This window comes from Chrysoperla carnea, chromosome 2 (assembly GCF_905475395.1).
Source record: "Chrysoperla carnea chromosome 2, inChrCarn1.1, whole genome shotgun sequence".
Classification (NCBI taxonomy): domain Eukaryota; kingdom Metazoa; phylum Arthropoda; class Insecta; order Neuroptera; family Chrysopidae; genus Chrysoperla; species Chrysoperla carnea.
The window spans coordinates 82,607,861-82,634,644 of record NC_058338.1 but is presented as its reverse complement, the minus strand read 5'-3'; the positions used below and the strand labels follow the sequence as shown (position 1 = coordinate 82,634,644).

Genomic DNA, 26,784 nt, shown 5'->3' with positions numbered 1-26,784 from the left:
ACGGAAAACTTACTTAATAAACTTATATCATCCTTGAACATTTTTTTTCGAACAATTTTCTTCCTGCTTGATTGCACAACTTTTTTGGGCTGACGTAATGGTGTTAATTAGGTTTGTAAGAACTACAATATGTTATGGGATTTAAGTTTTTGGTGATAAAAATGTACTGTATAAAAATCCATTAAGAAGACAAAGATTTCAATGCATTGGTATTTAATTACATTTTTGGACCTAGTCCCGTTACAAGCAGAAAAAATATACCTGGTAGTTAAAAAAAATCTCATATTTTAGCTGCCAGAGACAAAATTTCATATTTAAGCAGATAGTTTAGCTGTTAAGGTAGTATGAGCACCAAAGCAATTTTAGATTTAGAGTTGAAATTATTTGTGCCTTATTTTCAACTTTGATGTTGAGTTATTTTATAACTTCATGAATGTAGACGAAAAATAAGAATAAAATTTTTCGATATCTGTCTTGGATTACAAAATCTTGAAAGCCAAATAATTAAACATAAATTTTAATTTTCGATATTTAGAAAATTACTCCAGGCATCGAAAAATTTTATTCCTACTTTTCGTCTTATATTGTCAAGTTATAACATAATTCACCATCAAAATGGAAAATATAAAGGGGAAAGTGGTATATAATGATCCTTCAAGGTAAAATGATCTCTCGTTGTTTTAAGTGAACCATTTAAGTCATCTAGTATATTTATCGATTGATAGCTTCCGCGTATACAAATTTCAACGTCAACAAAGACTTATGGCAATGTATAAGCTAATTTGTGTTTCGCCATCAAAATTGAAAAAATTTATTTTTTTAAATTTTTTTCCCACTTCCGTGCTCATACACCCTTAATTAGTCGGGCACAACGGTTTTTTTTTGTTTTCAATAATCTATTAAGGTTCTAATTTTAATTTAAATGGTGCTCGTATATACTTAAGTTTATATTTCGTGATTGATTTTACATGATATACGAATACTAAGATATGAATCACATCCAAATTTTATCCAATTTTGATAAACCAAGCATGTAATCCTACTAAATTTGGGCCATAATTTTCAAATTTATGATCAAAATTACCCTAGCTCTATAAGATTTCAAGAATGTGGACGCCTGGTTCTGGAATTAAGCACATATGTGATAGCTAACGAAAAACTGACATCACAGCTGAAAAGAATGACCCAAAATTACTGGGTTTCAAAAAAAATTCCAATCAGATCGGATAAAAATGTTATTAAAAAAATTGAATTTTTGAACTATGACGTCATCAGAATCCAAAAAATTTAATTTTGCTCTATCACATCCAAATTTTATCCAATTTTGATAAACCAAGTATGTAATTCTACTAAATTTGGGTCATACTTTTCAAATTTGTCATCAAAATTAACCTAGCTCTATTAGGTTTCAAGATTGTGGAGGTCTGGTCCTGGAATTAGGCACATATGTGATAGCTAGCGAAAAACTGACATCACAGCTGAAAAGAATGACCCAAAATTAGTTGGTTTCAAAAAAAAATCCAAGAAGATCGGATAACAATTGCCTGTGTTATTAAAAAAATTAAATTTTTGAACTTTATGACGTCATCAGAATCCAAAAAATTTAATTTTGCTCTATCACATCCAAATTTTATTCAATTTTGATAAACCAAGAATGTAATCCTACTAAATTTGGGCCATACTTTTCAAATTTTTGGTCAAAATTAACCTAGCTCTATTAGGTTCGAGCAGGGTTCGAGGATATATATCATGATATATGTCCGATATATATCCGATATATATCACGTGAATTTTTATGATATATATCAATACAAAAATGATTTTAAAAAATTTAATATTATTTAGTAATTTTTGGCGTTTGTTTCCCGTATTTCTACTTCCCAAATTTTGATGGCATTGGGGTAGAGTTAAAACCTACTAATACTAAGCTCAAATCGTGTCGTGTCAGAAAAAATTCGTTTCAAAGAGTAAGTTTAAGTAAGATTCAGAATCGGAAGATGATCTAGCTTTATCTTCCTTGCAGTCAATCCAAGCACAATTATGAAACGACAATTTTTTTTTTTTTTTTTGATAATTAACAGTTTATTACGAATGACTGATGACTGATTTGATAATTAAAAGAATGATTTGATTATACTCTAGAGTTATTATTTGTAATGTTTATTGTTTTGTTGCCTAAGTGTAGGTATGACCATTGACTGATAACAATTTATAAAATTGTTTTTTGTTTTAAAGTTGATTTTTATTTATAAAAATATTATTTTTAATTGATTTTGCCTGATCTAGAAGAATATTTTATGTTTTGGTTTCAATTGTCTGACTTGAAGCGCCTAAGTTAATAAAACTTTTGAAACATTTTAGTTTTTTTTAAATATCAAAATTTTGATATCGGATATATATAAAAAATATCCGATATTTTGATATTTATAATAAATATCGGATATTTTCGAACCCTGCTTTTAAGACATAGTCAATTTTTGACTCGTTATTTCTCGGAAACTATAAAAGACTACAACCTACGGACAGACACGCCGTGCTATATGATACAAATAACTTTCAAACGATTCTAAATAAACGGCTGAAATTTTTATGAGTTCAAGCAGACTATAATTTACCATTCAATATTGCGCACGCGCAATATTTTTGATTTAAAATTCGTTGGCTTGAATAATTTTTTGTGAGCGGTACTATCCTTAAACGATCCTTATTATAATCTTCTGGAAGTAATTTGTGAGTTACCCAACTTTTTCCCATCACCATCTACCTTGAAGTGGAAAGAAAGATTTTCAGTGTTCTATTTTAAATGTTTCTAAGTGTAGATAATAAAGTGAATATGTGAATATTTATTCCCAAAGGTGTTATAATATTAATTAATGAAATTATGCCAGTAAAACTTTGTCTGCATTATGTTTAACATTTATGTTGCATATTTACAAATTGGATCAATTGGCACTCAATCTTCACTTAATTATTATAGATGACAATTTTCTAATTCATTATTATCTATAATTATTTTTTATTTGAACAAAATTTTCTTAAACAATGATTGAGACTGTTTCGCTATTGTTATACTTTTCATAATAGAGTAAGATGTAGTATAAGTACAATATACATTGAATACAATACAATATACATAATTGAATACAATACACATTGAATTTGGATTTTAATGACGTCATAAAGTATAAAAAATCAATTTTTTTGAAACACACTAACTTTGGGTCGTACTTTCAATTTTTTGTATCAGTAAGTCGCTGATACCACTCCTTGGGCTGAATGTGGAAGCCATGATAGTTAAATTTTGAAATATATTGAACGTTAAATTTGAACCAGAAATTTGAAAAGTATGACCCATAATTAGTGAGTTTACATACTTGATTTACTAAAAAAGGATAAAATTTGAATGTGATAGAGCAAAATCAAATTTTTTGGATTTTAATGACGTCACAGAGTATAAAAAATCAATTTTTTGGATATCTTAGCCAAATTTTGTTCGATTTGAATGAAATTTTTTTTGAAACATACTAGTTTGGGTTCGTTTTTTCATTTTTCTTGTCAGTAAATCGCTTATACCACTCCTTAGGCTAAATGTGGAAACCATGATAGTTAAATTATGAAAAATATTGTAATAACGTTAAATTTGAACAGAAATTTGAAAACTATGGCCCAAAATTCAAGGGATTGCATACTTTGTTTATTAAAATACGATAAAATTTGCGTGTGATAGAGCAAAATTAAATTTTTTTCGATTTTAATGACGTCACAGAGTATAAAAAATCAATTCTTGGATATCTTGGCCAAATTTTGTTCAATTCTTAATTCTGGAAAATATTCATTTTCTTATCTTTTAGCATTTTTACAGGTTCTTTTGGTTTATATTTTTTGTTGTTGTAATACTCTTGTGGAAATATTTTAAAACGAATGATTTTAAAAGACTTTTACTTATTGTGAAAAACTCTTCTTTTGTATGAAATATTTCCTGTAAGACTTTTTAAATCTTGTGTATGAAATATTTCCACAAGGGTACGACACCTGCATTAAGGTAAGTAAAACATAAATTTTCAAAGTAGGTTCCTACATTTGAAATGATAACAAAATAACATTCTGGCTCAAAATATTATAAAATTACAAGCATCATTAATATGTCTCTCAAAAATAATTACTGAATTTTTTACTATTTGGTGAAATATAAATCATATTTTCATACGTATGAAAATCAATTTTTCATATTTTTAAGGTCAAATTGATTACATAATACATTACTTAGGTAGTTTTTTAATAGTAATAGTACACATACTTTTATCACTGAATAAAATATATGTAGTTTAAAAAACTAAGAAGCACGCTTTTTGCTTGTTCTAAGTATATATATATATATATATATATATATATATATATATATATATATATATATATAGTATGGTTATCGGTAGTATAAATAAATGTATATAACTGATGACGTCCTATGCATGGGTATGATATTCGAGAGCTGCAATTCGATTGTGTGATAGTTCTTCCGGCTTTCAATTTTTAATTTAAGTTCATAACTTCTTGTACTTTAAATTCTAATGGTAATAAAAAATTATGAAAACATTTTTATATAAAATACGAAATAAAAATATGGTTAGAACGAGAAAAATATAAAATGAAAAGAGAACGTAAGAAAAATAAATGGATTTTTAGTTATTTATTATGCTGCGGCCAGGCACCAAATCGAACACAAAAAAATAAGAAAATAGGCAAGTATATAAAATGGCATATATAATTTATACAGGGTATAGAAGCCTAATAAATTTAATCGAGGAAAATGCTTCAAAATGTTCGTTTCAAAGGCACACATCTTAAACCGGCATCGAATTCGATATAATTTTCAAGTTCAATTAAAACCAACTCTGATTCACAACCGAAATTATTAAATTAAATATCTTTAACATTTAATTTAAGATTTTACAATTAGATTTTCACGTAAAGTTGATTTTTTGATAAACAGCATTCCAGTTAATATCTGATACTAAAATTAATTGCACAAAATAATTTATTTAATTAATTAATTCAATTTATTTGATATAAATTTTATTTCTGTCAGTTAACACGTGGGCTTAATATTTATTCAAATTTTTCTATTAAATGCCTTCAGTTAAAAATTAATTATGATTAAGTATAGGCGATGTATATCGTAGCAAAGTAGCCGAGAAGAAACTAATTCTAATCAATTTGAAAAAAAAAATCCAAAAAAATTTCTGCTTTTAGTTTAAGATTAGTTAGAGTAATTGCGTCCTAAAACGAAAATTTTGTTCATTTAACTTTAAGACTAATAATTTCTACGATATCTCCTGAAATCGATCTAAAAAATCGGAATAAAACATTTGTATCTGATTTGGATAAAACTCAGTATATAAGGTAATTTTGACAAAAAAAATTACAAAATTCGACGTGCATTTGGCGATTGGATTTTTAATGTCTGAGATAACGCCCAAAACGCCATAAAAAAGCTATTATAAAACATAAAGGACAAAAAAAATATTTAGAAACTATTAAAAAATTTAAAATCGAAGCGAAAATTTTTTTGATATATTTTGCAAATTTTGATTTTATCGTTTAAATTAGAAAAACTGATTGAAAAAAACCCTCAACTTCTTTACTTTAACAAAACTATTAGCAAACTAAAGGTTTACCTATTTTAGATATATAGGGGAGGGTAAGGTCAAAGTTCCACAAAACCAGTTTTCAGAAAACAACTCGCTAAATAAAGACTTTTCAGCTTATAGCTAAAAAAATTTTCAATAAAATCATTACCTACAACTTTTTTGTAGAATAGTCATTTAAGCCTAAATTAGAGGGAGATCAAAGGTCCACAAAACTAGTTTTTAGAAAAAAACTCTAAAAAATGGCTTTTCATCTTGTAGAATAAATGGATTTTTTTAAATAATAATTAATTGCACTAAATCCTACACGTTTTACTTACTTAAACACGTAAATATATATATATATAATTATTATTCACCATATGAACAATTTTAGATTGGAAAAACTCCAAACATTCCGATAACATTCTTTGAAAATCTTTATTGATCAAACGTGAATCGTGAATATAACAATGATATTATTTGACGTTAATGCATGAGCGTAGTTACTAATTAACAAGGAGGATTTTTATACTCTAGAAAAAGTTGTAAAATAGGTAAGTAAGCTACAGCAATAAAATTTTTGGGGATTTTTGGGGATTTTTGAAGTCACCGTGCATATCCATTGAAACTTCTTCAATATCAACATAACCTATTGCGACATTTTAAACAATGTATAATTTAATCCCCGAACCAGAAAAAGCGGTGTTATAAGTTTGATCGCTATGTGTATGTGTCTGTCTGCCTATCTGTAGCATCATAGCTCCTAAACGGATGAACCGATTTTGAGTTTTTTGTTTGGCAGGTAATTTAATAGAGAGTGTTCTTAGATATGTTTCAAGTTCGTACCCGAAAAAAATGTCGGGTTTTTTTTAATTTTGTGAATTTCACTAGTATTGCATTAAATACACTTAAGATTAGAAGCCTATAACGTTTCAGCAACAGTCGCAATCAACATAAAATTGTCATGAATGTATTATTACAAAAACGAAATCGAAAAATGTCTACACTGTTCATATCTCGCTGGAAGATCGAAAGGAGTTAATATTACGAATAATATAATATTCAGTACGAAATAATATAACAGGGAAAATCAAGTCGAAATGGAGCGCACACCCCATGCCGAAAATTTCACTGGCTGGCGTACTACTTAACGCCCAATAATTATGCCACTGGTGAACACTGATTTTGAATTAATAAAAAAAAACATGAATTTTTTACAAAACGATTAGTTGGCGTTAAACCTAGATGTTATGTATCGTGATTTCAATTTTACGAGATTTTTGTTATGTTAAATGAATAGTTAGTTAAAAATGATACCTACCTTAATTTACTTGAAATTGAAAGATTTTAAAAAATATCTCTTTGGCAAGCATTTTTAGGTGTAAAGCCAGAGATAGCAATGAGCAAAGGTGGAATTGTGAAAGCTGCGTTTTTTTTAAACAGGATCTACTAAATTTTTAAAACATATAAAAATGCAAAAAAAATCGAATATATATATTCGATTTATATAATATTCTTATAAAAATATTTTATCCAACGAATACATTCTCTATAAGGTTTCATAAACAATCACGAATGTTTTTAACAATTTTTTGGAAATTATCTTTTCGCAACATTTGGCAAAATTTAACCGAAATTATAATTCCTTTGGAAGATGTAAAAAATTTGTTCTTCCATGAATATTTAATAAGCATTATAAAGATAAAACCACCTACAAAATGAAAACGTTTATTATTCACGCACATATGTTACGAAGTTACGATTACGACAATACCTCTGTTTTTACTATGAATAAAAAATAAACATTCCAGACTTTATAAGGTGGTGACTAAAATATATATATTTTTAACGAATCAAACAAATAATTTTAACTTATTTTCAAGTGTATATATTCTCTTTATTCCACATGTGTGATTCGATGTATTCGTTTATTCGTTTTATATGAATTCGTAGAGTGTGTATTCATGGCATAGTGTCTTATGCAGTAGCGTAGTTGAAGTGAGGAAATTGCTTACATCTATTCCTGATCACAGCATCTGCTGGGGCAAAGAAGAAAGACAACATATATATAGAATTCCAATTCATTTGGGAACTATCTATTTCACTTATTACTCATACGATTTTGTCTCACCAAATATTTAAATAACGACTCGATTATGTTGCGATATTGTATCTTAAAACGTTTTTTAAACGAGCAAATGTACTGATGCTATAACTACCCAATTCTTTTAAACACAAATCTAAAATAAAAATTTTGTGTTCTTTACTATTTTACGTCCAATTGATTTTTTTAATTAAATCGGTAGAATTAAAAAAAAAAAAAAGTTTGTTTCTATTTTTAGATTTCTTAAGAGTAATTAAGATCCAATAATTTTGTTAACTAATAATCTCTAAGGTATCTCCTGAAATCGATCCCAGATATTTAAAAATAAGATTTTAGACTATATGTCTGAAATTACTTGTCTTATCGTCAAATGAAACCGATTTTGTTTTTGTTTTCTTTGGGTCAAAATTATCTTATATACAGAGTTTTATCAAATTATGAATCAAAAAAATTCTTGTTTTTTCAAAGGAATACCGCTTTAAGATTTATAAAAAATTTACATTTGATTTCGATAAAACTCAGTATATAAGTTAATTTTTGTATAAGAAATTATTCGCAGATTGGATAAATAATTTCTAAGAAAGCGTCCAAAATCCCATACGAAACGCGATTTCTTAGATCGATTCTTAGCAATATCTTAGAGCCTGTTTGTTCTAGAAAATCTAAAAATAAAGAAAACAATTTTTTGAAATTTTTTTATTGCCGTTTAAAAAAAACAATACTAATAAAATCGTAAAAATTGCATAAAATCGAGTTTATTCGGAATTATGAATGTATATATAAATTTTTATACCATGTATATATGTAATATATATCAAGGTATACTAAGTTTAGTCCCAAGTTTGTAGCGCTTAAAAATATTGAAGCTTCGAACAAAATTTTGGTATAGGTGTTCATAAAATCACTTAATTAGTTCATTTTCGGTTGTCCGTCCGTCCATCCGCCCGTCTGTGAACACGATAACTAAAAAAGGAAAAAGGATATCAAACTGAAATTTTTACAGCGTATTCAGGATGTAAAAAGTGAGGTCGAGTTCATAAATGAGCAACATAGACCAATTGGGTCTTGGGTCCGTAGGTCCCTTCTTTTAAACCGTTAGAGATAGAACAAAAGTTTTAATGTAAAAAATGTTCCTTATAAAAAAATAAACAATTTTTGTTTGAAACATTTTTTCGTAATCATCACTTTTTTCCAGTGAGGGCGCAAATTATGCGCAAATTGTATAGTATGTAGGTATTATATGGGAATATCAGTTATGTATGTGTTACATGTATGTATGTGTAATGTGATAGAGTAATCAACACTGTCTCATCACACATGGTATTTCAAGAATTAACTCAGGCAATTGTTTGTTTTCACTTGTTTTATTTTATTTTACAAGGTAATTTCACCTTATAACAGGCATGAAAATTAATAAAGCCTATAAATAATTCCATATACAGAAGTACTGTGGCGTTTACAACGTATTTTTTAATTTTCTAATAATGCTACCACACTTTGTCTAGAGGAGCTAAAGAAAATCTATAAACTACGCCTCTGATATTATGCCATCCATTTAATATATTCTATCTTAAAATAATGTTAATCGCAATATACGAATTGGCCCATCGTTCGAAGTTTTAACTTCCTAAGTAATCAGTTGTTCACAAAACTTCATGTTTTCTAATTTTAGTCAGCAACATGCAGACTCCACAGCTCATGTGATGGTATATAAATATTGACATTTTGGTTTTTGCTTGCGAAAAATCACTTGCTCAAATAGACCTATTTCTGCAGGTGGAATAGGACCAGTAAAACTAACCACAGTAATAACATGTCGCAAGATCCGATTTCGAACATGAGCTTCACTGGCGTAAATTTACTTAGCCATTTTATTCAACAATATTAAAATTAACTTGGTTCAAAATAGATTATAAAAAAATCTAAGTCCAATTATAGTTTATATTTAGTTTGTTCATTTTTAAAGATGACCGTAGATGTTTTAATTTCAAGACCCAATTGACTATGTTGGCGTTGCTAGTTTACGACCTTAATCTCACTTTTTTTGTCCTGAGTACGCTATAAAAATTTCAGCTTGATATCTCTTTTCGTTTTTGAGTTATCGTTTCTACAGACAGATAATCGGAAATGGACAAATTAGCTGACTTTACGTATATTAAAAATTTGTTCTTAGCATCAATATTTTTAAGCGTTACAAACTTGGGTCTAAACTTAGATCAACCACAGCTGCTGTTACCACTTCGATGACAGCCATAGTAAGACGAAAGTGTGGTAGTAAGTGTTTCACTTCGACGTAACTTTGTCAAGTATATCCGTCGAGGATACTCCGCGAGAGTATGGATGAGAGGTGACACCTTATCTTCCAATTAGTAAGGAGCGTAAAGTTTATGATTTAGAATAACAGTAACAGAACAGAATGAGAAATTAGGTTGTGAATAACATGAATTATTCCATACATAAATATCTATTGAGTTAGGTTCCATCATTTTCACGTGAATGAACCGCACTGAAATCATAGATAATAATCCTGATGTCGAATTGGCCATATTACCCATAAAAATGTAAAACTAGACTTGATAGCATGACAAAATTTGAAAGAGAAATTAAAATTGATTAAAAAACGAAGAAGTTATGAGCATCCAAAGATTGTCCATCTCCTCTTAGTAAAACAAAGTTTTATATGTAATCTCTATGGCGATACCCATGTATGACGTCACTAGGGTATTTCTTCCTCTTTGTTTAATTAGGAATTTTAAACGTTCATATCTTGCATCCTAGTAAAAATTTTTAAAAACCAACTTCCCTTTTCTATTCGTAAAGTGAGAATCATCATATTCGTAAAGATCAAGCCTTGTCTGATAAAAAAAAATTAGCCCGATCCCCTATTGGGAGAAATACAAGGATTGATTATTACTAAAATATAATTTTGTAAGTAAATTTATTAAATTCTGTTTATGTACAAATATAATGACTTAACGTTTTTATAACATAAATGTAATAAAATTTATAAATATTGTCAAAATACTCTTATTTAACAAACAAAAATGAAAAATTAATTCATTTTTAATCTCGATGTGTTTTCATATGTGTATTTAATACATGCAATTGAATAAATCGTCGCCCACAAATTGAACACTCATGTGGTTTATCACCAGTATGAATTTTATTATGTATACGTAAATTATCTGCACGACTAAATGCTTTGCCACATACTGTACAAGTATGATTTTTCTCACCTAAAACAAATAAAGGTGAATCAATTTTGATGGTTTTCAGTTTAGGGATAAATGAAACCTTGGGAAAGGACATAAAACATGAAGGAGGTGAAATAAGAAATGATAGTTTGTATGGTAACATTGTAACATTGGTATTGTAAACAATCATTTCTCAAGTCAGTGTTAAGTCATTCACAGTATTGTAGCTTATATATCAGACTAGCTGCGCCCCGCGGTATTACCCGCGATTAAAAGAGATTGTGAGAGTTTTTATCGTTATTGTGTAAAATAATTAAGCTTTTTTGAGAAAAATGTGCTAAAAATCTATTTCACGAACTTTTACAGAATCTTTTAAAAAACACTATGCCTGTATACTATCGCATAGGAACCGTGCATTTTTTCGAGGTAAAAATTAGCCTATTTCATTTTCTGACCCCTAAATTACCACTACCTATGAAAAAAATAAAGTCGATTCTTTCCTATGAAAAATTCAAACAAATCTATCACACAAAATATCCCTGGCCAAGAACGCCTCCAAGAAACCTCTAATTTGCGACAAACCCATATGCCCTTTCCAGTATTTGAATTTGCCCACCCTTTATTTACTTCAATGTAAAATCTAACCTTGTTTTGCGAAAGTTAGTATAATGACTCTTTTAATAGTTTTCAGATTGTTTTTATCAATAAGGTCAGGCAACTCTCACCTTCCAATCGCTAACTTACAAGCTGAACCCATTAAGCATTCTTATTTCCATGAAGGCTAGAGATATTTGCACTAGCTTAATACAAATTTTAATTACTCTTTAAAGTTGAATGTAGGGTAACATAAAATAGAATTGCTTCCTGCAGTAAGTTTTCGATATTCATAGATTTATCTACTCAATAATCAAAGTTTTTTTTCAAATTTGATGATGAAGCTTGTATGGTTATGGTGACTATTAAAAGTCACATGATCCGAAAGGCGTTTTAGACATATTATGTAACAGTGAAAGAGTTATCTACAACTTAAATGTTATAATTTGACTTACCCGAATGATTTCGAAGATGTGTATTCCTTGATGATGAGTGAGTAAATCGTTTTCCACATATTTCACAACAATATTTCTTCTCGCCTGAATGTGATAATAAATGCTGCGATAAACCAGATTTTCTAGCCAAAGCTTTCCCACAAATCGGGCATATATAATTTTTTTCTTGTGTATGATGTATCAAATGACTGCGTAACGTGGGTAATTGACTAAAACTAGCATCTAAAACCAGATTTGTAATTTAATTAATTACTTTGTTTAAAAATATAAAAATAAAAAACTGTCTATTTTTGACTTACCACATATTTCACATTGATAAGGTTTTGCTCCAGTATGAATTCGCATATGCGCATTTAAATTGCCTCTTAAAGCAAATGCTTTGCCACATACGGTGCACATATGGGGACGTTCACCTGAATGTGTCTACAAATATATTTTTTTAAATTATTCTCATTTAATCAACTTAATTTATGGAGAACCTACTCTCAAATGTTCGTGTTTCTAACTTAAGCAAATTTGACAGTAAATGTCTCCAAAGCCAAAGTCTTGGTACGGTAAGAGTGGAAATCAATTTGAGGTAACCAGAAAAGTGCGAGATGGAACTACTGTGATTAAAGTCGAAAAAAAACTTAATGAATGATAATTGTTTTGGCGTAGAGTTATAATGTCGACCAATTTCTCAAAAGATGTTCGTTCGATAGGCTAAAGCTCATATCGAGCTGAATTGCCTGAAGTAGATTATATGAACTCCAGTAGATTTAAATATAGGCTTATTGATGAGTCAGTAAATCAATCAATTATACTTCTGAAAATATACCTTAGATCGAGAATGTTTGCAGATCGAGACAACAGTTTAGTCTCGCTCAATATATTTCGCGATGCGAACAGAGTTTTGGAAAAGTTTTTTCTCCCCCTGGGAGTAAAGTATCTACTTTCGTCCCGCTGTGCTAAACGAAGCTGTCGCTTTCTACCTCCGTAGGGCAGAAAAATAGTATACACACCACGAGAGCAAGTAAAGAATTTTTCAGATCTCAAGTTTGTTAGCCTAGGGGGACAATGAACATGAGATATGAGACATTCTTTATTTTTGCTCCCTAGATGTGTAATATAATATTTTCTGTACCTCGCAGAGTTAAATTATTATAAAATAGTTACTGAATATCACATTTTGATCTTATAAAATGTTTTCTAATCCAAAAAAAAAAAAATTCCTTTATGCACGGCGAGGTACGTACTTGCTGCTTCTGTTGGGAGGCCGAAAGTCCCACATTTATGCTATGATACCAAAGCATAAATGTCAGACTTTCGGCTGAAAATAAAGGAAAATAGTATACATCACACGGGCTGAAAGTTTGAGAACCCTGAATAGCGCGATATGATGATCGAGGCGAAACTTTCTGCTCTTGTAGTGTAATATACTATTATTGTTTTTATTGGCTTTATGACCTAACATGATGAACAAAATATTGAAATATATGCTCTTTCTTGGATGATTCTTGCGCACGGGCCTGATCCATTATATAACAGAGTAGATACTAAGTAAAGCACTTACCCGAATATGATATATTAATCGAAATTTCTTTTGAAACATTTTTCCGCATTCTTTACACGAAAACAAATGATTTTCTTTATGCTCCTTATAATGGCCATTTAATTCATCTTCATTTTCACATTTTTTAAAGCACCGATTACACGTAAATTCATGTGCCAACATTATATGATTTTGTAAACTTCCTGTTGCCATATACACTTTATCACAAATATGACACTTGTGAGCCTGATGTGCATGAAATCGTTTCATGTGATCTTTTAATAATTTTTTAGAACAAAATGTTTCTGTACATTCTTCACAATCGTACTTAGTAGTATTTAAACGTTTTTTACGTTTTCGTCCTTTTGTTTCGCTTGTATCATTGCTTTCATCATTGGCGAGAATATTATCTTTTGTATCAAAGTTCTCGTCATAATCTTCATCATCTTCGAATTTTATATCGTCATCAGAATCACCAACATGAGAAATTATTTCAGATATTTGGGTCTTATTTGATTTATTTCTCAAACTACGTGCCCTTGTGTGAATTTCTATGCCATCATTTGATTCGGCTAATTCTTTTTTGATTTCTAAGTTTATAAAATTACATTCGTTATTGGAATTTTCCATTTTAATTGAGGAATGATTTTCATCGTTATTTACAAATGATTCTTTATAATCATTATCTTCTTCTGATTCTGGTTTTATTGTCTCTCGTAATTTTTTATCAGATAATATACATTTTATTTTGAATTTGTAGCTTGATTCTAATTGTTGACTACAATCATAGCAAATCATTTTTGGCAATTGATCTGATAATGAAATCTGTAATTAATTAAAGAAATTAATAAAATAATAATTATAAAAAATAAGAAAAGACAGTGTGCGTTCTCACTGTTTGCAACCGCAGAGCGCCGTTTCCGTCGCCTGGATAATAAGGTAATTTAATTGCAGTGGGAAATTCACATTGTATTTCCGATAAATCAAGTTGAAATTATTTTGAGCAACATTTAGTTTGCCAGAAAGTAACAGTGATGTATTATAATTTTGCAAAAGTTTTAGAATTTACAGGAATGTTCCAGAATGTTCTAGAATGTTATTAAATAATTCAGATTGTTCGAAAATGATTTGGAATGTTCGTAGGGCTGCCAAATGCCCGGTCTCCGATTTTCGTAGCATAATCTCCGATTCTTTGGCCATTTTATAAGAAAATAAATAAATCCCCTATAAAAAAATTTACTTTATTATACCCTGCATATATGAAATATATATCAAGGTATATTAATTTTAGTCCCAAGTTTGTAACGCTTATATTTATGATACGAACAAAGTTTTGGTATAAGTGTACATAAAATCACTTAACACGTATAAATTAAATTGAATCTCTTGAGAATGAACGCAAGTTCGAAAAATTTTGAGATCAAATAAAAAACTTGTAGTCATACACTCATAATAAAATTATTTTTTATTATTTTAATTATTTATTATAATATAGTATGTACTACCAAAGACCGAATATAAATTCAATTAATAAGCTAGAATATTCCAGACTTTTCGATAATGCTATGGAATGTTCGAAAATGATAGTTGAACCATAATACAGACAATCTTACGGCAGAATAAATTTAAATTGTTCATCAGAGACATTGCAGCTCAATGAATTACTGAAAACCGCTGAAATGGTGATGTTCATCAGCATCATTGAAGTGCCCGCTTCTCTCCGCTTTTGGCCTGTAGTTTTCGGTTTTCGTGATTTGTCTAGGGTCACAGGGCGAAGGTTATTATTCTCCAGATTTAAACAAAAAAAATTAATTTTAAAGGAATAGAAGAAGCAGTTTAGAAGTTTTTCCGGTTTTGAAGAATTCTGGAAGTGGCAGCCCTAGATATATACTTTGGACTTGAAGTATTGACTTATAGATCGCCAATGTGTTATAATAAAAAATTCAAATCGAAAGAAAAAATCCACAAATAATAATCTACCAATGAAGGTACCATTTGAAATTTTTTTATCAAAATATTTAGTACTATTTACTTACCGTTACAGTAGTACACTCTTTTAACATAGTAACAAGCTGTATCTTATTTTGAATGGTTGTTTCTTCATAAATTGATATCATTGATTTATTACTTTCTTCTAAACAAGTTCGACAAATATTTTTATTTTCATTGCTATTAGGCATTTTTCAATAATTGCAAAAATTATCACAAAATGTGTAAATAAGAATCTCACTCCACTATTATCTTTTCATCGACTCTGTTGTTCTAATGACATTTTGTATAATTCTATCTCACTTTTTTTTAAACGAAATAAATTCGAAAGTTTTCAAATGATTACTTTAGAACAGAGTTGTCGAAAACAAGATTTCAATCATTTTTGAAAGATGACATTAGAAAGATTCTGTCGTCTTTGTGCTGTTAGATACCCTTTATCGTCGCTAAATACCCTAGAAAATTTACGAAATGAACAATTAGACAAACTTATTTTAAAATATTTACAAATTAAAATAGACGAAGGGTTTCCGAATATAGCTTGTGAACAGTGCTGCAAAACAATTTCAAATTTTCATAAATTGCTTACCGGAATAAAAGCTGCTCAAGAAAAGTTAAATGATATTTACTCAGAATACAAAAATTTAGATATAAAATTAGAAGATGAAGAAGTCAGAGAAATATTGAGTAAAAACATTGAAGGTACAAATTTCAATAGTGATTCAAAACCGAATAATGTTAAAACTGAAATAGATTACCATAACGATTCCGATAATTTAGACAGTTTTTTAAATTTTATCGATGAAACAAATGATTCGGATTCGTCTGTAACACAACCTTTTGATGAAGAATTGGATGCAAAAGTAGAAAAATTAAATCCAGATAAAAGTAATGATGAAAATTTAAACAAAAGTTCAGTTAAGAAAAATATACGTAAAATTCATTGGCTGTGTTACAAATGTGATGAACGTCTACGAAACGCTGATTCTTTAGAAGAACATTTTCAAGAAGTACATAAATCTAAAGTAGAGTACGTTTGTATTGAATGTCAAGCATTGTTTAAAGATTTAAAAGAATTTAAGGATCATTATTATGGCCATGATGTCGTTAAAAATTCAAAAACATATCGATTTAATTACACGTGCGAAACTTGTGGGAAACAATTTTATGATCCCACAAATTACAAGGGTCATTGTGATATGCATTTAGGAATTAAACGATTTGAATGTGAAATATGTGGAAGAAATTTTGCTAAAAAACAACATAAAGAAATTCATAAACTAACAGTTTGCTCGAAATTATCAAAGGTAAAAGATGAATCGAATAATGAAGATGAAAATTCAGACAATGAAGAAAAATCAAAATGGAAATGTAATAAATGTGATAAAAGTTTTGAAACTGCGCATAATTATCAAAAACATTTGAAAAAAGTTCATGATATCAATCATGAATTTATTTGTTCGGTTTGTGATGAATTATTCGAGAATAATGAAAAATATGATGAACATTTGAAAAGAGTACATGATATTGAAGATGGAATTCAAACGGGATCTACTTATGAGTGTAAAAAATGTTTTAAACATTTTCGACATAAATATTTGTATTTAGCACATACTCTTACTCATACGGGAGTAAAACGTTTTACTTGTAAAAATTGTGGACGGAAATTTCACTTGAAACAACACTTAGTAGCACATTCGTTAACACATTTAGAAACTGTAAATTCTAGCGAAGTGAAATGCAATCAATGTGATAAAATTTGTAAAAATGAATATTTATTAAAACGACATTTAAATACTCATCGCTCTGAAGATGAAAAATATGTACATAAATGCGATATTTGTAAACGAAAATTTATGTATGCAAAATCTTTAGCAGAGCATCAAAAACAAGGACATGACAATGAAGAAGTAATTTGTGATCAATGTGGTAAAGTTTTTAAAGACAAATACCGTTTATCACAACATTTAAGTAGTCACATCGATGGTTTAAAGTTCACTTGTGATCAATGTCCAAAAGAATTTAAAAGTCTAACAGCATTAAAAGCGCATAAAAAAACACATGCTGAAAAAAGTTACGAATGTGAAGTTTGTGGAAAAAAATTTAGTTTACGTGGACAGTTAACAGTTCATTCAACAATACATACAGGACAATTACCATATGAGTGTAGTTATTGTAAAAAACAATTTCGTAGAAAATATTATTTAACTGTACATTTACGACAACATACCGGGGAACGTCCGTATTCTTGTACCGAATGTAATCACTATTTTGCGAGTGATTCTAATTTTATAAAACATTTAAAAGGCCGTCACGGATTAAAGAATTTTTCAGTTGTAAATAAACGTCGTTACCCATTTGATGATTGATACATGTCCACTGGGTTTTAATAGGGTATTCTACTATATTTGAAAAAGTATTTCAAAATGTTGATTTGCCTAATAACAGTCCACAAAGAATATATTTCGGCAAAATAAGCACGCTTTTTTGCCATAAAATTAAATTTTAAACTTTTTTTATTCTTTCAAAACCGCTGTCAGCCATTTTGGTGACGTAATATTGGCATAAACAACAGTCGTGTATGTAATTGATATATGTATAAAGTTGATGGTAACATAACCTACAATTACTATGAAAGCCATGGAAAGTCCCTGAAAATTCGTCGGTAAGTAATATCTGCGAAGTTAGCTGTTTATGAGTATAAGTAGATGAAATTACTTGCAGAATGTACAAAATTAACAACAGCCCGCTTTTATTGAGACAATTTAGCGATCGCAGCACCTTACTTATTTTGTCCGTATTTCTGGGACACTATTTCCTACAGTGATCGTTCTCCTTCTTCCTAACCTTCATTATTTTTACCTATATGATGTAAGATCATGACGGCTCATTTCTTAGTTCACGTGATATACAGATTAAAAATTACGACTTTTAATTTTAATATAATAAAACAATAATGTGCTTTTATGATTCAAAATCAGAATATTTAAGTATATTTCTACATAAATTGTAATTTTTATCAAATTTTATTATTTATTATTCACTACCGAAAGTACCCTATTATATTTATACGATATACTATCTAGTACTGTATTATACATAGCTGAATTTCTTTAAGTCGAATACCATTTTTCCGTTTTCTTGTATACTTTCACAGTGACACCTCTATTGTGTGATTGGTAAGTAAAATTTTGTTGTAGACGACTAGTTTTCAGTATTAAAACTTTTCCCAATTTCTGTATTTGTAACATGAGAAACTCCCTTGAGATTCGACTTATCGAAGTACAACTGTGTTTACTTTTCTATAATTTTTTAAATAAAAGTTTTAAAAATATTCGTTTTTATTAATCCAATTTACAATATCGTTACGATTTCTTCCTCGGAGGGGTATTTCTAGATGTTGATACATATCAAAATATACCAAATTAAAATTTAGGGGGGAGGGGCATAGTGTTCATATTCAATTTTTAAAGTATTTATTCTAGGATATAGCACATAAAAAAATTCATGAACCATGAACTCCTGTGGAACATTGCCTCTCATATGACATATAAATGGCAGAGCAGTCATTTTCCAGCTATAAAAGAAGAAAGCCCTTTCCCGGGCGTTTGGGAGGAGGGAAAGGGGGAAAATTTCTGCCAACAGTATGAAACGTTTTTTCGATCATTAGGGAGCTTATTTTTTTATCAGGCACAGAAATGTGAGCTATTGCCTACAAGATAATGCAATGAGCTACCAAAGAATACATAATACAGAGAGCTACATTAAAAAAATTCTAGTGTGCCATTAAATGATATACATTCCGGGAGCGTTTGGCGGTCTATGTTTTTCAAATAAGTCTATGGAACTAATGTAAATTTGACATTTGACTTTTTTAAATACTGCTCTGATTTATTTACAAGTTTTAAACATTTTGAAAGTTTTCAATTAAAAAAAAAAAAGTAATGTCTTGAAAATTATTGAATTCTTTTTTAAAATATGACATTAAAAAGATTTTGCCGTCTTTGTGCTGTTAAATGTCCACTGTCATCTATAAAAAGCAAAGAAGATTTACAAAACGAACAATTAGACAAACTTATTTTGCAACATTTACACATTAAAATAGAAGATGGATATCCAAACACAGCTTGTAAACTATGCTGCAAAACTATTTCCAATTTTCATAAATTACTTACGGGAATAAAGACAGCTCAACAAAAGTTAAGTAATATTTTCTCAGATTCCAAAAATTTAGATATAAAGTTAGAGGATGAAGAACAATCCAAAATACTGGATAAAAACAGTGATGAAATAAATTTAGATCTCGAAGAATATAAAGAAACTGATGCCACTGACAATGTTAAAACTGAAATAGACGATCATAACAATGACGATTATTACGATATTGATCACTTTTTAAATTTAAAAGATGAAACACCCGATTTTGATTCATCTATAGCGAAACCAGGCAATGAAGTATCAGAAACAGAAAAATTAAATATTGACACAACTAACGATGAGAACTTACAAAAAAGTTCAGATAGTAATTTAAAGAAAAATCAACGTAAAATCCATTGGCGATGTTATAAGTGTAAAAAACGATTACGAAACGCTGAATCTTTGCAAGATCATTTTCAAGAAGTACATAAATCTAAAGTGGAATACGTTTGTGTTGAGTGTCAAGCATTATTTAAAGATTTAAGTGAATTTAAGGATCATTATTATAGTCATGATATTGTAAAAAAATCAAAAAAGTATCCATTTAATTACACGTGCGAAACTTGTGGAAAACAGTTCTATGAAGCTAAAAATTACAAAGAACATCGTGATATGCATTTAGGAATCAAAAGATTTGAGTGCGAAATATGTGGCAAAAATTTTGCTAAAAAACAACATAAGGAAATTCATAAACTAAGAGTTTGCTCAAAATCGAAAAAAATTAATACCGTGGATGAGTTGATTAAGGATGAAATATCAGATAATAACCAAGAACCGAAATGGAAATGTAATAAATGTGATAAAGGTTTTGAAACTGTGCATTATTATCAAAAACATTTAAAAAAGGCTCATGACGTCACAACCAATGATTTAATTTGTACAGTTTGCGATGAATTATTTGAGAGTAATGAGTTATACGATGAACATTTGAAAAAGGTACATGATATTGATGACGGCATTCAAACTGGATCCAATTATGAGTGCAAAAAGTGTTCAAAACACTTTCGACATAAATACTCGTACTTAGCACATACACTTACTCATACGGGAGTAAAACGTTTTTCTTGTAAAGAATGCGGTAGTAAATTTTATTTAAAACAACATTTAATAGCACATTCATTAACACATTTAGAAACTGTAAATTCTAGCGAAGTAAAATGTAATGAATGCGATAAAATTTGTAAAAATGAATATTTATTAAAACGACATCTAAGAACTCATCGTTCTGCCGAAGAAAAATATATTCATAAATGTGATATTTGTAAGCGGAAATTTATGAATATTGAAACTTTAACGGAACATCAAAAACAAGGACATAATAGTGAAGAAGTGATTTGTGATCAATGTGGTAAAGTTCTTAAAGATAAGTATCGTTTAACACAACATTTAAGTAGTCATATAGACGGTATAAAGTTCACTTGTGATCAGTGTCCAAAAGAATTTAAAAGTACAGCGGCCTTAAAATTGCATCAAAAGAAACATGGAGAAAAGCAGCACGGATGTGAAGTTTGTGGAAGAAAATTTAGTTTACGCTCACAATTAAGAGTTCACGCAACAATACATACAGGACAATTACCATATGAGTGTAGTTATTGCAAAAAGCAATTCCGAACAAAATATCATTTGACTGTTCATTTACGACAACATACCGGGGAACGACCGTATTCTTGTACCGAATGTAATCACTATTTTGCAAATGATTCAAATTTTATAAAACATTTAAAAGGGCGTCATGGATTAAAGAATTTTTCTATTGTAAATAAACATCGTTACCCATTCGATGATTGATTCATATGTAATGAGTAATATATGTTGAATTTCTATTAGTCGAAGCCTTAGGAGTTAATAGCATCACTTTTTACATCACTTCGCGAATCGATTTATCGAGATACGAATCTACTAACATTTGTATATATTTTTTTAAATAAAAGCTTTAAAAATAATAAATTTAACAATTAACATATTTAATTATTTACATATCCTGTGTTCTCCAAATTTTATTGAATTTATGAAGAAAAAGTTTTAACATGTTATTTTGTACCTGTATTTTACACAGGTTCGATCTAGCTATTTAGCCGCTTCGGGAAAAAGTAATATTCGCCACCTTTTACATTAACATCATATAAATCATGGCCTTAAACCAAAAATGGGATGATAATATGATATTATTTGAATTGAATAATATTCACATATGTTAGTCTACTGGGGCTTCTGAATAAATTAACGAAAGTTTATGAGAGAATTAATGTATGTTAAAAGCTCCAAGTGAAAAATAAAAGGCTTCCACTCAACCAGAGCAAGTTTGGGACACCCGGTTATATCATATTTTAGAGATTCTTCTAAAATACCGCGTTGTAGGAATGGAGTATACAAGATTTTTCCGTGCCTTTAACGGTCACAGGGTGAACACAAGAGCCAAACAATCGGCCCCATTAGAGACAGGGTCAATCACAGTGAGCCCGCGCGAGAGGAAATTCTCAATCCGTGACTCTTAACTGTATATCCACGGATATCCGTGTCTAAATTGTAGTCACGGAAATATATTATACAACAGTAATGTAAACGAATATTCATGGCGGATAGCAATAGGCACTTCGAATACTCATATACCCGTCAAATAGAAACGGAAGGAAAAGTACAACATAAGGTAAAATTTCTTTGTAGTCTCAATTCAAAAATCAATACATATCAAAAGAGTTGAATTCTTTGCTATTTGCTATCTAAGGGCTTAAAGCTGCAAAAATAGCTTCTTTTTTTTTAAATATTAAGGTATTCTAAGTATGGTAACTTATCATATAATATAATTTTATACCCTATAATATAATATATATCAAGGTATACTAAGTTTAGTACCAAGTTAGTAACGCTTAAAAATATTGAAGCTACGAATAAAATTTTGGTATAGGTGTTAATAAATTCACCTAAAGAATCCATTTCCGGTTGTCTGTCTGTAAACACGAAAACTAAAAAACGAAAAGAGATATCAAGCAACAAGGTCATGATATTGTAAACCGAGCGGTTAGAGATAGAACAAAAGTTTAAACTTAAAAATTTTCCTTATAAAAAATTCTTTTGTTTGAAACATTTTTTCGTAAACATCACTATTTTATCCGTGAGGGTGCACATTAATGCAGATCTTGTAAAACATAATCGAAAAACGAAAAGAAATTATAGAAAATACTTTTTCTAAAACCAAATAAATAGCGACCGAAAGGCCTCTAAATTAGAACTCTTCTAATTTAAAAAAAAATAATGCAAGAATTAACATTCAACACTTTTTCACTTGTTATAAAAGTTTTCTCTCCAAGATGTCTTTAATTTTGTCGCCCGTCATTATTGCCGTTCTTGGCATTTAGCTGACTTACTCCCCCCTTAGATCGAGTCCTGCTTGTACAATTCTACGATAAGTTGGATAGTTATTAAATCTTATGTGAACTATGTAAAAATACATTTTGGAAATTATATAGATATTGAAAGACTTAGTAAAAATTAAAAACAATAAAAATTTTATTTAAACATAACTGAAAATATAAAATAAAATTTCAAATTTTTATTTCGAAAAAATATTTACACCTTTTTTCAAAAATGTTTTTACAGCTTTTTCAATGTGAGATTTCTTATGATTAGCCAAATGATTTGGTCGTGAAAATTGTTTAAAACAAATATCGCATGAATGTAACTGTATTTCTGGTTCTCGAGTATGTATTCTTCGATGTTTAACCAAATAATTTTGTCTAGGGAATTTTTTATTACAAATATCACATGTAAAACGTTTTTCACCATTATGTATAATTCGTTCATGTTCCACTAAACTGGATTTATAACCAAATGTTTTATCACAAACAGTACATGCAAAAGCTCTCTCCTTGGTATGTGTTACCCTGTGTATATTTAAACTTCGCTGTTGTGTAAATGATTTCGAACAAACTGTACATGTAAATGGTTTCTCACCCGTATGAATTCGTCTATGTTCTACTAAATTGCAACGATTTATAAAGGTCTTACCACAATAATCGCATGTAAATGGTCTTTCCCCGGTATGTATTCGTTTATGGCGTTGTAGATCGAGCATTTTGGAAAATCCTCGTCCACATTCTTCACATAAGTGAGGTTTTTTGCCAGTATGAATACCTTTATGTGCAGTTAAACTTCTATTACTGGTAAATGCTTTATCACAAAGATCACAAGCGAATGGCCTGTCTCCAGCATGCATTCGTTTATGCTCGACTAAACTTCGATTGATCGTAAATGTTTTTTCACAAATATCACAAGCAAAAGGTTTATCTCCAGTATGAATTCGTTTATGTTCAATCAAATTCCTATGGAATGTAAATGCTCTATCGCAAACATCACATGCAAATCTTTTTTCTCCTCTATGCAGTTTTTGATGTCTACGTAAATTTTTTGTATTCGTAAATGTTTTCCCACATTCAGCGCATGAAAAACATGTTTCTCCAGTATGATCCCGCTCATGAATAATCAAATCTCTTTCTTTTTTAAATACTTTATCGCAATCATCACATGGAAAAGTTTTATTTTTATTATGAATAAGTCGTTTATGCCTACGTAAATTTCTACGTTTGATAAACGTTTTCTCACACACATCACAGGAGTAAGATTTTTCTTCGACATCTTTTTGTCCCTCACTTTCAAAATTATCTTCAATTGTAATATCTTCATCCTTAACTGTTAATTCGAATTTTTGATCAGTTTTTGTATCTTCGAAAGATTGGGCAGAGGCATGAGAATTATCGGGAGATGCAATGAATGGACTTGATGGACCTGGATCCATATCCCCTTCGCTACAACTATCGAAAACATCATACGAAAAAGATCTGTTCTTAGTATGACTTTCTTTATGTTCAGGTACAACATTTTCTTTTAAAACTTCCTCTTTAATTTTAACATCTGAATTAAATTGTTGCTCTATTTTAATATTTTCATCTTTGATTATAGATTCTGTATTTATTTGTTGCTCCCTTTTTACGCTTTCAACAGAATGGATAGTGGTATCAACTGAAGGATGTGAATTATCAGGCGGTGGAATAAATGAGCTAAAAGTGGGTCGTGAATTTTCAGGAACTGAAATGTAAGAACTTGGTAATTCAACTTGCGTAGTCTCAGACTTTTCCCCGCTAGTGCTCGTACTACCAATATATGCAAAGGAATTTATTCCAGTCGGAATTTGTCTATTTTCAATTAAATGTTGTTTCTGGTTAAATGGTAAATCATATGGAAAACGTAAATCCACTCCAGATTGAAGCCGTTGATTTTCTAGTAAATTAATATGACTAACGAATGTTTTATCACGAACTTCACTTTGAACATGTTCTTCTCCAGTATGAAGCCGTCTATGTCTGACTAAAACATGTTGTGTTGAGAATGATTTCTCGCATATATTACAGGAAAATGGTCTCTCTCCGGTATGAATTCGTTGATGCCTAATTAAATTACCTTTTTGTGTGAATGATTTCGCACAAACATCACATGTGTAAGGTTTCTCGCCAGTATGTTTTCGTTTATGTTTAACTAAATCGTTATGAGTGGTAAATGGTTTATGACAGACATCGCACGTATATGGTTTTTCTCCTGTATGAATTCGTTTATGTTCCACTAAATTATTTTGATATCGAAATGCTTTACCACAAAAATCACATAAAAAACTCTTTTCACCGGTATGAATTCGTTTATGAGAAACTAAATGGTGAAATTGATTAAATGTTTTATCACAAATATCACATGAAAAAGGTTTTTCTTTTGATTTTTCTTCTAATATTTCATTCTTAATTAGAAATTCTGGATTTAATTGGTGTAGATTTTTTAAGTTTTCATCTTTGAGTAGCGTATTATTTATATCATTAAATGAATAGCTAGACATATTAATTTTTTGTTTAGTTTACAAAATTTCACATGAAATATATATATTTCGCTGTAGATATTACGGAAATTACATATTTGTTTATGTTTTACAGATGTAAAAAACGATAATTTATCGTAAAAAATTTACCTTAATGTTTGAATAAATAGTTTTATTTGGTTTTTTACGGCTGTTTTATTAAGTTTACTGGACAGCTGACATTTACATGTAAATTTCATACAGGTCGTATAAATATTTGGGTTTCACCCACAGACCTATAATATAAAATATGTGCGCTCTATAATTTGATTGTTTGCAGTTTACTTTTTTGTTTTTAAATGTTTCTTAACAATCAATACGTCAGTGTGTATCTTAAGAAACGGGTGTAAATATAAAAATAATTAAAATACCTAACATTAAAGTGATAAAAATAGAGCGTAATTGCTATTAACCCAAGCGTTTTAATAAGAGGCCCATATTAATCATGTTAATTGTGCTTAGCGAACGTGATTATTCGGTGGTGATCAGAAAGACTACTGATAAAAATGATAATTTGCACAGTGTGAGAGCTAAATGTCATATTTTTATTTTCTGCCAGGATACAAACAACAACTGAATGCTCAATGAAGAACATAAACTATATTATGTATGCATACTACCGAAACTTAAACCACCGAAAAAGTTGACTTAGTTTCCACAAGCGATGTCATCACCTCGACTAAACACAACTATTTAAATTTTTAGTGGACATTTTATGCCCTACCAGTCTATTTTTTGTTACAAGTCTGTTGTATATATAAAATATTAGTATATATGTTATGGCTATTATTAATAATTTAATTATTTAATAGATAAAGATAATAAAGATACACGGTAATACACTGAATACAAACCGTTTGAATTAGCCACCGGGTTTTTATATGAAAAACACCTCCGTTGCCCGAGCTATTAAAAAAAGGCCAATTTATGCAAACTCAACCCAACTTTGATTAAGTATTAAATACATATATTTTCTAATGCAAGCATATTTGAGCATACTTTCAGCATGCGCCTAGTCAATAAAAAGTAGGCACAATGATACCCTGCCTCCCTTTAAAAATATTCCTATATCCATGCTGCATACTGTCTTATTAACTCCAAATGTCTAATTATACATAATAACCGTAACATAAATAATTGGATATTTTTGTTTCAGTGTAGTACACTGAGTGTAAGTAGAAATGATGGTGCCGTTTT

The 26,784-nt window shown here is 29.4% G+C and overlaps 4 protein-coding genes across 4 annotated transcripts; 2 read left to right on the top strand and 2 right to left on the bottom strand.

The window, feature by feature from the left end:
• Positions 1 to 10,776: 10,776 nt before the first annotated feature.
• On the bottom strand, positions 10,777 to 15,775 carry LOC123291475 (zinc finger protein OZF). The gene is made up of 5 exons (XM_044871777.1): positions 15,542 to 15,775; positions 13,527 to 14,330; positions 12,274 to 12,397; positions 11,975 to 12,196; positions 10,777 to 10,967 (listed from the first exon to the last, which is right to left on the bottom strand). The coding sequence occupies exons 1-5, from the start codon at positions 15,683 to 15,685 to the stop codon at positions 10,795 to 10,797; spliced, it is 1,467 nt and encodes a 488-aa protein (XP_044727712.1). The 5' UTR covers positions 15,686 to 15,775; the 3' UTR covers positions 10,777 to 10,794.
• Positions 15,776 to 15,886: 111 nt separating this feature from the next.
• LOC123292992 (zinc finger protein 883-like) lies at positions 15,887 to 17,863 on the top strand. The gene is made up of 3 exons (XM_044873707.1): positions 15,887 to 16,865; positions 16,926 to 17,057; positions 17,103 to 17,863. Exons 1-3 carry the CDS (start codon positions 15,887 to 15,889, stop codon positions 17,861 to 17,863), a joined length of 1,872 nt encoding a protein of 623 aa, XP_044729642.1.
• A 1,609-nt stretch (positions 17,864 to 19,472) lies between these two features.
• LOC123292991 (zinc finger protein 182-like) lies at positions 19,473 to 21,479 on the top strand. The gene is made up of 2 exons (XM_044873706.1): positions 19,473 to 20,843; positions 20,958 to 21,479. The coding sequence occupies exons 1-2, from the start codon at positions 19,473 to 19,475 to the stop codon at positions 21,477 to 21,479; spliced, it is 1,893 nt and encodes a 630-aa protein (XP_044729641.1).
• Positions 21,480 to 21,754: 275 nt separating this feature from the next.
• LOC123292990 (zinc finger protein 2 homolog) lies at positions 21,755 to 26,574 on the bottom strand. Its single transcript, XM_044873705.1, has 3 exons — positions 26,553 to 26,574; positions 23,265 to 25,388; positions 21,755 to 21,825 (listed from the first exon to the last, which is right to left on the bottom strand). Exons 1-3 carry the CDS (start codon positions 26,572 to 26,574, stop codon positions 21,755 to 21,757), a joined length of 2,217 nt encoding a protein of 738 aa, XP_044729640.1.
• Positions 26,575 to 26,784: the final 210 nt, after the last annotated feature.